The sequence below is a fragment of the Rissa tridactyla genome, chromosome 14 (genome assembly GCF_028500815.1).
Source record: "Rissa tridactyla isolate bRisTri1 chromosome 14, bRisTri1.patW.cur.20221130, whole genome shotgun sequence".
In the NCBI taxonomy this organism is placed as follows: Eukaryota; Metazoa; Chordata; class Aves; order Charadriiformes; family Laridae; genus Rissa; species Rissa tridactyla.
In genome coordinates, this window is record NC_071479.1 from 1,535,171 (window position 1) to 1,549,628 (window position 14,458).

The 14,458-nt window shown below is 46.8% G+C and overlaps 1 protein-coding gene across 3 annotated transcripts; it reads left to right on the forward strand.

Annotated features, from left to right (window-relative positions):
* The first annotated feature begins 204 nt into the window (after nt 1-204).
* On the forward strand, nt 205-12,280 carry GFI1B (growth factor independent 1B transcriptional repressor). 3 transcript variants are annotated; one of them, XM_054220552.1, is made up of 8 exons: nt 205-377; nt 3,545-3,710; nt 5,659-5,787; nt 7,329-7,475; nt 8,025-8,287; nt 8,558-8,695; nt 9,140-9,305; nt 9,682-12,280. In XM_054220552.1, exons 3-8 carry the CDS (start codon nt 5,673-5,675, stop codon nt 9,858-9,860), a joined length of 1,008 nt encoding a protein of 335 aa, XP_054076527.1. In that variant the 5' UTR covers nt 205-377; nt 3,545-3,710; nt 5,659-5,672; the 3' UTR covers nt 9,861-12,280. The 3 variants fall into 3 exon arrangements, with proteins under 3 accessions (XP_054076527.1, XP_054076526.1, XP_054076528.1); XM_054220551.1 differs by lacking the exon at nt 3,545-3,710 and having other exon boundaries at nt 207-377; XM_054220553.1 differs by lacking the exons at nt 205-377; nt 3,545-3,710 and adding an exon at nt 3,719-3,971.
* Nucleotides 12,281-14,458: the final 2,178 nt, after the last annotated feature.

Genomic DNA, 14,458 nt, shown 5'->3' on the forward strand with positions numbered 1-14,458 from the left:
AATATGACAGAGGAGTATTCCTGCAGAAGGCGAAGCTGCCCCAGAAAGCGAAGGGTGCTGCCCCTAGGGTTTCGAGCTGGGCATCGTGAATTCTCTTCAAGTTTTCAAAGTCCTGGAAAGTTTTGATAAGCAAATACTTTCTGGGCTCTGCTTCCCTATTGGCTGTTTCTTCACCGCCAGATTTTGACACAAATAATCTGATTGAAAAATCAGGGAGGGGAACGGGGCAAAAAAACAGAGAGAAAAAAGGAGAAGTATCTATTTCAGCAGACTGCGACTCAGTGAAAAAGTGGAAGAGGAGTCCAGAGAGAAGACGACGACTCGTTTGTCTGGGGAGATTTCCAGGCGAATCCAGTAAAGCAAAGTCCCCCAAACAGGTGATTGATTTATTCTTTTAAACACTTTTAATTTCATTGTTTTTCTCATTTCTCTGATGTGTTTTTCTAAGCTTTCTCTTCTTCTTTGCTTGTGGTTGCAAATACATAACATTCCACTGCGTAAGTCACTTGTCCTGGGGATTCCTTTATGATAATGGTTCACTTAATTCAAATGAGTCAAACCTTTTACATTTATATACCATATACTTACTTCACTCTCACATGTGAAAATGGTAATAGTAGAACAAAATATAAAAGATGTGACAATGGTCTCGGATGCCTGCGTCCCAGCAAGCTCCGTGCAGCAGGAGCAGTTTCCAGATGTAGACTTTGTACTTGAGCACTGAGGAGAGGGGGTACTGTATTTTCATTTAATTGCTCTTTTACAGGGACAGACCTTTAAATTCAGAAAACGGCACACCTCAGCTGACTTAAATTGATCAATTTTGCTAGATGAGAAGTCTGTCCAGGGTTTTTGCTTCAAACCTATCTTTTATTTTATTATTTTCCCGTCCTTTCTAAGTATATGCTGATTAGCGTAACAATTTTTAGCATATGGAATTAGCTATTTATAGACGCTTCTCATATACCACCAGATTGATTCAATACATTTAGCAGGAAAACAAATGATTTGCAAGTTCACACAGTAAGTGCATGTATATATTAAGGGGACATGGAATTTGTTAGATTGCACTATATAAATCTATTTATCCATGGAAGCCTAAGGCAAAGTTTGCTAAAGCCAGTGGCATTCCCAACATCACTAGGAGCTAAATGAGCTTTCTAAAGAAGAAACGCTGCAATTATAAACATTTTTGCTAGATACTACAGATGTACAAGCATTTCCCTTCCACTTCTTGGACAAGATTTCCACCATAATTTTAAATCCCTGCCATAATGTCCATTTGTCCAGTTTTACTGCAAGAATGAAAAATGTTCTGCTCATTTTTCCACTAAAAAAGCCGCATTCAAATTACTTGCCCCAAGTACATTATATTTGCAAGGGTGGACTAGTGAAAACACGATTAATTTTGTTGTAAAGAACTGAAATTCATTTTGAATACGATTCTATATTTAAAGAGCCAGGATTCCATAAAACCTCTTGTTTCATTTGGGCTCTTAAAGGTTGTGTTCTGGTTTGTGCTTTTCTTTTTTCTTCAAAAATGTGGTTTTCTGAAAAACAAACTATTCTTTATTTTTGGAAGCTTCACTTTTGCTGGAAAGCAATATTAAGATTTAAATACAAATTAAGCAATGGGGAGGAAATAAGCCTCTTTAGCCTAACATTTTGGACACTCATCAACTTATATGAAGACATATATCAATTTTAAGTTCAAATTAAGTATTTCACTGAGTATAGTGGGAAAAAGGGTTTCACCTTTTCAATTAACCTTCTAAATTTGAAAACAGGATTACTTGAATTTAGAGGAAAATGAAAGTCAGCTTTAGAACGGAACTTACGCTGAAAAATTGGGTTCTTGATTCAGCGTGGCACAACCCTGCAAACACCTGTCCTAACCATGGTGGTTTGTGTTCTGAATCGTCTCTGAAGGAACCAGAGAGAACACCTCCATAATCGCATTCATCAAGAATACAGTTTTCTTCGAAACTGTATCAAAGGACCCAATCCTGTATTTTTGGGTACTGTGGGCTGCCGTGCAGTGAAGTGGGAGTTGGGGCTTCACGAGGAACATAAGATCAAGTGAAATTAGGATCCTAAAGTCATAAACCACCCTGTAAAAACAAAAACTCTTTTAATTTGGTTCTTGCACTATCTCCAGTGTTCCGGTATTACATTCCAGTTTTACGTGTGATACACTGCACAATCACCAGGGAGCATCACCAAGGATGAAGGAACTTTGAGTCTGAACATCGGAGGGGAACCCACGAATGCTGGGTCTGCTTTCAGATCTGACGGGGGAATTTATGGCTGGTAAAAGAAGCCCTTCCAGGGTGCTTCAAGTTAGGTACACAAAATAGCGAAGCAGGTTTTTTTTCCCTTGGGTCCTTTTGGCTGTCTTTTCCTCAGGGCAGATTACTACATTACTGTGCAGCTACATGAGTGGCAAACAAATAAGAATGTCAATTCTAGCCAGCTACTGATTTTATATTCAGTATTGAATACAAAAAGCGCCACGACACTTGCATTTTGAGTAGGCACTCCTGCCCAAGCAATGAACTCCCTTGTGCACTTGCCACTCGAGGTAGAAACCACTGCCACAGGTGCTGGCAAGAACAGATGCCATAAAAATGAATTTTAATTTTTAGCAAAAGGTTGAAGCTAAATTCTGTCGGAAGCTTCAATGACTTTAAGACGTAGTGGAGTCTGTTGTCTGTAGCGCTACTTTCCCTGTGAAATATAGTTAGCCATTAGTAGCATCTGATCACTCGCTATTGACAATCTTAAGTTTTAAGGAGAGATAGTATTTTCTCTCTCACAATCTGTGCTTCCAGCTTTCCTCGAACCTGGTTGTGTGAATCACAAAGACAGTCCAATGCAGTTGTTAATTAACTATGCTTTGGGCTCCCAGTTCCTGTTTTCTCTGTAAAATGGGGTGGGGGAAGGTAACTTCCTTTTGTAACGTTCAGTAGTGCTTTAAAGATCGTTGGGCTCGGTAGAGGCTCTTATCAGCAGGCAAGATACTGGACCAAATTTGACTTTTACATAGGCTGAGGCAAACACATCCAGAAAAATCCCATTGATTCACGTGCCTCTACTTTCACCCGCCATCAGAAAAGAGGGGCTGTAGGCGGTGGGTTCATGTACTTAGTGTGTGGGTACTACCATAAAACACTTCAAGATTGCTTATGCCACCCATCTCCAGTCCTCTAACTGGCCTTGGAAGCTGTCGGGCGAATGCCGTGGGGTTCTCTAGGCGGTGGGCAGAGGGACTCTTCCAGCAGGCACTGCTGGGTGCGGGCTTTTGCCCTGCATTCAGAGTTACCCGCTGACGGAGCCTCTTCCTCCGCGGTGGAAGAAGCCCAGGGAAACTAACTGGTTAATTCAGGCAGAGAAATCAGATGTCTAAAGCTTGCTGGTATGAATACCCTCCATTGTGGGCACAGTCCTGCCCCACCACATGGGAAAATCCCTTTGACATGAGTGGAAATTCCATGTCTAAAGAGCTTGTGGCAGGACTTTAACTTGGGGCATGTCTATATTGCAGAGTGCGGCTCCACGCACAGATACTCCATCCGGGACTGACCAAGATCAGGGGGACCCTCTGAGCTGAGCACTTCTGCTAGAATGTGAGGTGCACGGGCTGAGCAGAGCACACTGCTAGAAGGATTCTGCCCATCGCAGAACACTCCCGTGTTCGTACCGAGCTGGAGGTATTTCTGTGCCCACAGCCTTTTCCCACGCAGAGAGACACTTTACAATACTTAGGAAGAACCTCATTAGAGAGTTACAGAAGAGTAAATACAGCAATGTACTTCAGCGTCCCTTCCCTCAAGGGCATACTTATGGTTCATTCTCAGTACAGTTTTGTCCTCTTTCTAAAATTAAATTAACAAATCTACTCTTAGCCACTGTTTTCTCTTACTCATCTCAAGTTACACGCAAATTTCTTGGAAAAAGATGAAGAAAAACAGGTGAGTCATTTCAAAAGAAAAAATGGCTAGAGACACCAAGAGTTATTCCTGAAGTCATAGAAGAGGCAGTGGGCATCCTGGATCAGATTAAGAAAAGCAGCTATAACTGCACTTCCAAAGGCAGCTGGGCTGGGGAGCAAGAGCGGGTGGGCAATCCACCTGTCCACAGCACACCTCGCTGTGCGAATCCCACCGTACACGTACCTGCAGCCCCAGGCACCACTGTAAATGTGGCCCTCGGACCTTTAAACAAAGCACCAGTGGGCTATGTAACTGCATTTAGCATAGGGGGTGCTGCAGGCACTTCTGGACCTTAAGGAGCAGTCCTTTTCCATCCCTGGCTGTTTGGGATTCCAGGGGCCCACACTGCTCTGTCCTGACTTACACAGACGTTTCAGGTCATTCCTACTTTACAGGAGCAAACTTTGTTGTTTTTCAGTAAATAAAGAGGCTACACTTCAACTGCTCTCAGGAAAAAAAAGGGCTTAATAACGCACTTTCCCATCAACAGAGAGCCAGGACTTACTGCTGACTTTTCATATGAAATATAGCAAGATTTGTTTTTAGTGCTACTATCCTGAACAATTACAAGGGAAAATGCAAACACATATGCAAATAAGGCGCCAGCTGATATTGCTGTAGACAGCATCGAGCCTGTTGTCATACTGCCTACATGAGGACAGTTACTAGCCATGGGGAGTGGGCACAGGGCGGGCTGGCTTCTGGGTAGTAAAGATAACAGATGCATTGCAAGAGAATTTTGTGTGATTAAATTTCATCATTTTATGTTTGTTCCTAACCCGTCATTTCAACGGTCTGTGATATTTGAGACGGATCCAAAAGGTAACCCAGCACTTCTGCTCTGCCTCTGCTCGACTGTTTGTAAGCCAGAACACAAAATACCAAGCCATGGCCAACAAGAAGGAAACCCACCACACATCATGGCTACAGGGATTTTCCACTGCATCCCTCCTATTATTGGTGTTATTTCTATAATTATTATTTGTGTAGCAGTTTCAGAGAGGAGCCCATGTCATGGCTTAGGACTATGCTCTTCTAGGCATGGTACAAACACTAAGACAGACCCTTTCTCCAAGGGGTGATCTCCAACCTGCAGTCCCCACTGCGTCCTCTCAGGGAGGGTAAGGTGGGAGATGCACCATGTCCTGTAGCCAGGACAGAGAGCTGCGAGAGAGAGATTCTGGGTTCTGATGGATCTTTGCCACAGAAGGAGTTTTGGTCTGTAACACAGCACTCGATTTAAGCATGCCTCTATTTCTCCACCTACAATATGAAGACAGCAGGATTCCTTTGCCTCAACCTAGGGGTAGGTTATGAAGTGGAATTCTTATGGGGTGTACTGTAACCTGCAATCTCATCTTCAAACTGCATTCCCATCTCTATACTCAGTGGCAGAGACTATCTGGCAGTAAGTTATTTTGCTTAGCCCCCTCCACAGCTACGTATTTTCCCCAGAGTTGAGATCCATGAAGCACCTACACTCAAGCAAGCATTCCCTGCCCGTCAGCCGGGTGGAGGGACCTTTGAGATGAACTCTGTCTCCACAGTAGAAGGGTTTTAATTCTCATCACTGTTGCATACAGAGCTGATGTACTGCGGGAACAAATGAGAAATTACCCCATAAATCACAGAGATTTACCTGCCGTTATTCTGTGTTTCTGCCCAGGCAGTGAATGGAAAATGCCACGTTCCTTTTTGGTGAAAAGCAAAAAGGCTCATACCTATCATCAACACCGCTTTGTGGAAGATGACCTGCCATTACTCACGTGGGATCCAGTAACCTCTCCCTTCACTGGTGAGTCAATTCATCCACTGGCCTTGTAAGAATACACCAAGGCAAATCAATAATTGAGTAGGCAAGCTAAGGGAGTAGGATGAGTGAGCTAAGACCAACTACGGCCTTCCCCACAGGGATGTCAGTCTGAGGACAAACTGATCCCCTACTGTGTGCGCTCTTTCTCTAGGCCAAATCTACACTCTCACTGAAACCAAATTTAGATCCTCCTTTTGTTTCCTTGCTGGGCAGATTTGAGATATAAGATTGCTGTGTGGAGTTGGTCGCTTTTGGGCAACTTCAGGCAACTGACAGTTGGGAAAAGAGCTTGCTCTGACAAAGAGGTTGTCAGCCTTCTACACACTCACAGCTCTCCCCCCCCGCAATCTCCATGTTTACTGTCCAATTGTGAAGTTCACTGTCCGCATTCTCTCTGGACCTACATCTTCCCTACCTCAGTGTGTTACCATCTCCTCCCAGTGCGAGGGAAGAAGGTTACAGCTAGAGCGAGAAGATACTAGTGATACCCTAACACTGACTGTGAAAGGAGTCCTCCACACTCACAGGTGAAGGGCTGGCTGCTACGTTCTATATTGACACAAACCAACACTGCTTCTCTGTGCTTGCTGTCCTCCCTCAGCTCCTGTTCTTGCTCTCCCACAGCCATTCATGCAGCAGCGGGGCCGGGGCAATTATCTTCTTCCTTCAGGCACCATTCAAATTTTCTTTATTCAAATCTAGGATCAACTTACCCTTTGTTCTAGCCTTGGCTATCAAACTGGAGTCCAGCCCTATGATAAGTTTGATAAAAAAGAAGGAAGGTGACATTTTCATTTAAATTCCTGCCATCTTCCTTTGGCCATTTGTTGCGTCTCTCTGGCGCACAAGAAGGTTTGGATGACAGATGAATACTGTCCTTCAGCAGCTCAGTCCCATCTCCAGCAGAAAGGAGGCACATGTATTGAACCTCTGTCCATTTTAAATTCTTACTATGAAGTCTACTTAAAATAAGTGCTGGCTGGTCTCTTTAAGGGCTGGGACAAACATGGAGAAATGGGAGTGTGGGCAGGAGGAGACGAGGCTTTGTGGTCATCTTTGCAACTGCATAAGAAGTTACCTCCCCTCTCTGCTTCCCTACTTGGCTGTCCATAAATTCAGGTTAACAATACTGAACTCTCTTAGGAGAGGGGTGGGGAGGTTAATAAGTTAGTGATTGTTAGTTACGCACACAAATTAAAATGGGTTTAAATAGGGAAATAATTCTTACAGACATATGGCCTTCTAGGGTTAATTTTAGCTAACTATATATGGTATCAAGTGTCCCATCATTTCTTCCTGCCCCCTTCTACCTTGTCTGTCCCATCCTGCTTGGAATTTCCCTTTGTCAGCAATGGACAGACCTTGATTGCCGTGCTGATTGCGCCACTCTGCACTCCTTCAGGCAATTGAGCACGGGCTCATATATCCAAGCATGAGTTCATACATACGTGCAAACCCATCTCAATAGACTCTTCTCTTAACAGCCAGAATAAACTAACTGTGACTCTACTGTGTCATTACAGCCATAGGAGACAAGAAACCGGAGGACATCACGAAACAGGACCTAGAATGCGTGGTTCCAAAACAAGAAAAGGACCCATCTCAACTGAAAGAAGAAAGCGTCCCTGTCCAGTACTTGAGCAGGATGCTGCCAGGCCCTTCAGCTCAAGGTCTGCTATCCAAATCCACAATTGCAAAAGACATCAGGGCTGGGCTGGCTTATGGAGCCCCTACAACTGGGTTCAGATTTTCAGTAAATGGCAGCTCTTATTTTGACATCAGTGGTCAAACTTGTCCCAGGCAGAGCTCATCAAGAGCCTTCTGTATTTCCCTTTACAATTCTGGTCTAGATCACCATCTTCCAGGAGGATGATCCTATGATTCCCAATGAGTGAGCCTCCAGATCTCAAGGACTAATGCAATTCCGTGCTCCATGGGTCAAGGCGGGTGGCCCATGATACTTGTTCAAACACCACATGAAGGAGGGCTAGTAGGGTGGTTAACATTCTCTTAGCATCCCCTCTCCCCTAAAATTTCCTCAGACTGAAATCAAAGTCATAATAGGAACTTTGTATGGGGATCTGAGGAGGAGTTAACAACTGCAACTCCTAAGGTCAGGCAGGACATTTAATGGGGGAATGGTACCTGGGGAGCTTTTTTACTGGGGCCGAGCTGCAGGCAATGGCATGACACTCACTTCTCCCTCTTTGCACACTCAGAGATGGCCATCCCAGGTCTGCAGATCAAAGACTGCACTAACACAACAAGCACCCCTACCTTCTACAAAACCGGCTTTTCTTGGGATGCTTTCCCTTTGCCATACAGCTACCGGCAGATGTCTTCCACCATGCAGTCAGCCCTCTTGGAGCATCCAGTTAGCCTGTACAGAAGCCACCTCCTGCCAAGCACTGAGCCCCCTCTGGATTACAGCATGCATTACTCCTCGGACATGGAGACCTACCACTGTGTGAAGTGCAACAAGGTGTGTGTCAGACAAGAACCTCAGGGATGGGGAGGGCCTGGAGTGATTTTCATTGCACATGTCAGTGTTTCACTGGGTCGTGACAAAGTGCAATGCATGCAGCTCAAAATGTCTACCTGTTTGTTCTCCTGACTGGGGACAAGGGCGCTAGGAATGATGCAGTTCACATGACCAATGAAAGGGAAGAATCAAATAAAAAGAAGGAATTGAAAACAGAGGTGGAGACACAGCTGCCTCATGTCAAAAAATCACTGGCATTTTGTTTTGCAGGTATTCTCCACTCCCCATGGGCTGGAGGTCCACGTCCGAAGGTCTCACAGTGGGACCCGGCCCTTTGCTTGTGAAGTATGTGGCAAAACCTTTGGACACGCTGTAAGCCTGGAGCAGCACACCAATATTCACTCCCAGGTGGGTGGCATGTTTCCAGAGAACAAGCTCTCCAGTGCTTGGACCTTAGCTGTTGCTTACTCCATTACAAGGGAAGTGACAGTTTCTAGGTTATAAACGTGATGGTTTTCCTGTAGCACCCAGTAACAATGATATGGTCTTCTGAGCTCGTAGATCTTGGTCTCAAGTCTCAGACTGCCCTTGAGAATTCCTTGGGTAGGAGGGGAGGATCTTGCTACTGGTTCTTCTGTGCCTCGCCTCCTCGTAAAGGGCCCAGGAGTTTAGATCACAAGATGTAACCCATTTCCATAAGTAACCCTCCCCACATTCTCTTTGTACTGCACCTAGCATATCAGTCCATGAGCTGAGGAGATTTGCTTATCAAATCTACTATTCTCAACACTCTTCAAGCTCTGTCATATGTCTTGCAGCCACAGACATCCCATGATTTTCTTCCCCTAACAGGAAAGAAGTTTTGAGTGCAAGATGTGTGGGAAGACATTCAAGCGTTCCTCCACCCTCTCCACTCATCTCCTGATCCATTCAGACACACGGCCCTATCCCTGCCAATACTGTGGCAAGCGGTTCCACCAGAAGTCAGATATGAAGAAACACACTTACATCCACACTGGTAAGAAACAAAATATTCCCAATACAAAAATGCAAATTAGAGTCCATCATGTTGATGCACACACAGTCCCCAGACACAGACATATTGGACTAGGGATAAGACAGCACGTCCTCCTCTGTGCAACAAAGAGGTGGTTATCGACCAGCCTCCGGTGCGTGTCATGGCAGTACCCAGCCCTGCATGCAGACAGGGCATAGGTCACGCAGCTGGAGAGGACTGAGTCTGGTTCTTCTCACCCTCATATCGCAGATGCATTAACAGGACAGCTGGACCGGCAGCACACTGATGCCAGTCAGGTCTGAGTCTGCCAAAGGGCATTTCTACCTCCCTTCCCTGGTCTGTTAAAGTGTTTCTTACCATTTTCTCTGCCCTGCAGGGGAGAAGCCCCACAAATGCCAGGTATGCGGCAAAGCCTTCAGCCAGAGCTCCAACCTCATCACCCACAGCCGCAAGCACACCGGCTTCAAGCCCTTCAGCTGTGAGCTCTGTGCCAAGGGCTTCCAGCGCAAGGTGGATCTACGGAGGCACAGAGAGACCCAACACAGTCTCAAGTGAGGGATGGCTCCAGGTCTTTGCAGGACCCCCCCACTGCCAGTGCATGCTCCAGGGAAGAAGCCTCTCCCCAGCATCTTCATCCACCATGGGGCTGCCCACCTCATAAAGCCCCTCTAGTGTCCTATCTTCTCCTGGGGACTGGCAAAGTCACATCATTGACTTTAGTGTTCTGGCACCCCAGAGCCTTGCACATCCCAGTATGTGACAAAGAAACCTGTGGGAACTCTTACTCTTCAATTACAACAAGTACCAGCCCAGATCTGACAGCAGCTGCTCAAGTGCAAATCCAGAGGAATTCCTCCAAGGTCACTATTGCTCTGGATTTACACCATGTGCAGACTCCGGTTTATCAGACTGACCAGCAGTGAGGTGGGAACTCCTGGGCTAGCGGCAGCAGCAATCTGTGCCAAGCTAGTGCCGTAACCACGTTCTGCTTTGATGGTTAGGAAGATAAGACTAGGGCATGCAAATAAATTGTATTCAGTGAGTTGTGTTCAACCTGGACAGCGCTTCTGCAGAGACTTGTCCAGGTCATAAGTTCTGGCAACAGGCACCCAAAGTAATTTTCTTTCAGCAGAGCATTTACTGTGATCAAATGACAAGTTAACTGTGCTGTATTTTTAGCTTGGAGTGGGAGGAAAACACTGAAAAAACAGCTCCTATCCCTAACTGATAACAGGGGTCTCTAAATGTATTCCTCATATGCACCGTGCTGCAGAGATCCCTGGGTTAGTGGCAACCACGCAAGCTCCAGGAAGAGCCACGCCACAGCACTAGGCATAAGCTAGTAAAGCCCATGCCTCAGTAGCAAGCCAGAGAGACCAGCTGCTCTTGGAATCCGAGTTGGTATGTCCCACAATATTTCACTGCATGCTGGACATACTGACTTAGAACTGTGCTGGGCAATCCTGTGTCACTGTATGGTCAGGAATGGCCCTTGGATATCAATGTCAAGGGCCAGAGTTCTGCTTTCCAGCCACTCTCTTAAAGGAGGAAGCGACTGAGCCTGTACACATTGGCATAGTGTGCAAGTACCTTACAAATATTGTACAAACAGAGCAGTGGTATTTCCTCCTTCTTCCAGGTCTAGGGGTTGAAGCAAAGCACTGGAACAAGTGAAGAGCCAGTTCCCCTCCAAGCTCTCCTACGTTCTCACTGTGTAACCTCTGGCAAATCACTGCGCTGGGCTTTTATTTCTCCACCCCTCCTGGGGATGTGGAGTCATTCACTCAGGTTTGTAGAGTCCCTGGAGTTCTTGAGAGGAAGGACAAAGTATTATTATAGCATTAAAAAGATAAGGGCTTTCAGTTAAGTGGGGCATGGCAGCAGAAAACAGCCCACTCCATAGCTACATCCCTGAACACGTGGCCTTGGCCAGTGACACCAGTGGGCAGTAGCCTGGAGAACGGGCTGTGGCACTATCCAAATGCTTATGAAGGAAGGCTGCCATCGCAGGCAAAGAGGAAACGGTCCAAGTGGAGAATTCATTTACTGCCAGGGGAGAAGAGCTCTGTCCTGCCCTCAGTTACACTGCTGTAAATCCAAAGTTATTCTCCTAAGACCTAAAATGTACTTGCCCCTCTTATGCTGTGCCTCAGTTGTTAGTCATTAATATGCATTCTGGAAGCTCAAAACAGAGTCTGTACTCCTGGCTTTACTTGTACACTGTAAATATGTATTTATACTTATTCTAATGTATATTTTTATTGCACTATACCAGACAGTGACAACATGTACAGGCCTGCTGTGATTTATCCGATAAATCTGTTCCCTCACAGTAACTGGGCTAACACAGTGTATTTCATGTTAAAAACATCCATTTCAAGAAAGGCTCATACTTGTCTCTGGAGACGCAGGCAGTGGGGATGGAGGGGAAAAGGAGAAGGGAAAGAAACAACAGTGTAGCCCCAATAAGTTAGTTCCTATGTTGGGGTTCCAACACACACAAGTGGAAAACAAAATGGGAGTTCACGTGCAGAACGGGGCTCCCATCAGGAACATGGGTGCCAAACTTTGAAGTGAGAGAAGAAAAGTTTGGGGAGCTGGGGCCTGTTGGCTACAGAACAGCTGTGAACAACGCTCAAAGCCCGGGATCGGGGGACATTCATCTTCAGGGACAGGCTAGTGCAGAGCCCCACACAGGAGCAAGAGGGCTGTGCAGGTACAACCACATCAGATGATATGGTGTTACCAAACCCCCCGTTAAAACTCTGCTGTCCTTTCCTGGTTCATGCCAGAACCCAATCAGGGCAGGGACTCCAGGGGAGGTGTATAACCCGTGACAGAACTGGCCTTAGGGAACTGGTCCCCAGGTCCTGACCGTGACACCAGGTTCACACACACATGTGAACACACTCACGCATGTACAAGCCTTACGCAAAGTCATTTCAGATTATTAAAACTGCTGCCAAAAATGCAAACTGTGATTGTTACCCCCCTCGTCCTCCACATATCTGTGAACAGAAATATTTAAAGAGCATGTCAGCATCTAAGCTGCTTGGGAGAAAATACCCTCCAGCCCCAAAACACATGGTCACACCAGCACAGACTTCCCCATCTGTGTCCTGGGGATGGCAGGTGTGTCTGACTCATCTGAAGTGCCCCAATTTTGGCCATTCTGGAGGGAAGTGCTGGCACACACTGATCGGCACCGTGGCAAGACTGCCTGTAAAACCACTCATAAAAACAAATCAGACAGCTGGTTCTCCTGAGCCTGCTGAACAAGGGCTGCTGTATCCATTAGATTTCCATTCCTATCTTGGATTTCCATGGGACGGAGGAGGTATAACCCTCAACGGGCGGCTGGGGTCTTCTGCCCTAAGGCTGCGCTCCTCCAGCCTGCTCCTCCCTCCTGACAAAGCACAGATCACCCCAGGCCTGTCTTTGGTTTCCCCAGGACTCTAGGCCAGGCAGCTGCTTTCACCCCTATTGGGGTGAGCCCAGAGACTACTGAAGAGCAGTTACACCAGAGGAGACAGTGTCAGCCTTACCCTTACATTTGCAAGGAGCCCGGTGAGCACATCCCCGGGAGATACAAGGACTGCTTTAGCTGGATGGGTAGCGAGTAGAGAAACACACTGGGATGTCCTTAGGCAGTGTGCTGCTGCAGAGCCGCGCTCAGGAAAACATGTCTGTGGCCAAAGCAGCGCGGGGGGGCCAGGCTGACCCGCTCCCACAGGCGCTGGGAGCATATCTCCAGAAACACAGGCTGTGGATGGAGGCCAGCTGGCAAAGGCGCCAACGAGACAGCATGGCCAGACTCAGGAGGTGACCTGAGAAGGGATGAAGAGGAGAGGGAATTTACTTGCAGAGTTTTCCCCTGAGGCACTAGTTTCTTCCCCTAGAGTAACAAGGTGCCACTTTCAGACCAAGGGGTAACGCTGCTTGAGCGCTGTCCTTCCTTCAGGACTGTCATGTCAGCAGCCCAAGGAAAATCCATGCAGAGCCCCACAGCCTCATGTTCCCTGCAATCCCCGATGAGGGACAGCTATCTCTTGAGGAAGAGGATGGAAGGACCCAGCTTGGCTCTGCTCCAGAGCAGACAGCAGCATGCTGCACAGTTCCCTGGGCTCTCATCTGCACCCCCCGAAGCTCTGGAAATGCAGGGGAAGGAGCAGGGAAGGAAGCAGACCTGGCATTATCCAAACCTCACCACACCAGGCCGAGGGAGAGCCTTCCACTGCCAACACGGCACCAGCCATGGGCAGCCTGGCTGCATGGAGCGGGCAAAGGGCTGCCCTCATCCTTGGAGCCACTGAATCCACACAACAGGTACCCAAAGATGCTCAGCACCTGTCAGGATCAGGCCGTGGCTGGCACCAACTCCAAACACACCTGGCCTTGCTCTCCAAACATGCAAATCCTCCCCAGTTCTGACCACTCTGAAAACAACCCCTTTCCCACCATCGCCCCTTGCATCAAAAAAACATTCTGGCCAGTCAATCAAGGAAACAGATAACAAAAAGCAAAATCTCAACTAATCTTTGTGGCTGAAGAAAGAGCTGATTGTTTCTGCTTCTCTCCAAGCCCGCCCCATATCCTGCACTTCCCAGTCCTCTTCACACCTTCTTCCCTTTATTGCCAGGGAAAGAAAATCCTGGTCTTTGGGCTGTTTTGTTTAGCAAATGAGGGACATGCAAAGCAATAACCCCAGGCATCTATCAGAATGAGAGAGGTGCCTCTGTGTCTTCTAGACAGCCTTCAGGCACTGAGAGCAGCAGCCCAGAAATACTATGATCAAGGGTGGATTTAAATTTGGACACGGGATGCATCTTTCTCTTCCTAATGAAGACAGAGGCATAGGACACCTGCAGGAAGCAGAGGCGTGCTCCCAGCTAGCACAGCATTATGCTGGAGCTTATCCTCAGGTTGTATTAACCTCCATGGAGTGGAATCCTAGAGAAGGCAAACCCCTTCACGTTGTGTTGGCAGTAGTTAGGGAAGGGCTAAAAGGAAGTATAAGGACAGGGAAGAATTAGGCTCCAGTTGGGTATGGGTTGTATTGGGGGAAAAAAAAAAAAATATTTGCTGAATCCAGTTGCTTCCCGCCCTAGACTTCACGAGAAAATGTTTTCAGTGAAAAAAAGATAAGAGCAGGG

What these genes read in the sequence shown, in the direction of transcription:
- GFI1B (XM_054220552.1), top strand. Translation starts at nt 5,673, where the DNA reads ATGCCACGTTCCTTTTTGGTGAAAAGCAAAAAGGCTCATACCTATCAT. An exon ending in AGTAACCTCTCCCTTCACTG is followed by an intron (nt 5,788 to 7,328) that starts GTGAGTCAATTC and finishes GTGTCATTACAG; the next exon opens with CCATAGGAGACAAGAAACCG. An exon ending in ACACCAATATTCACTCCCAG is followed by an intron (nt 8,696 to 9,139) that starts GTGGGTGGCATG and finishes TTCCCCTAACAG; the next exon opens with GAAAGAAGTTTTGAGTGCAA.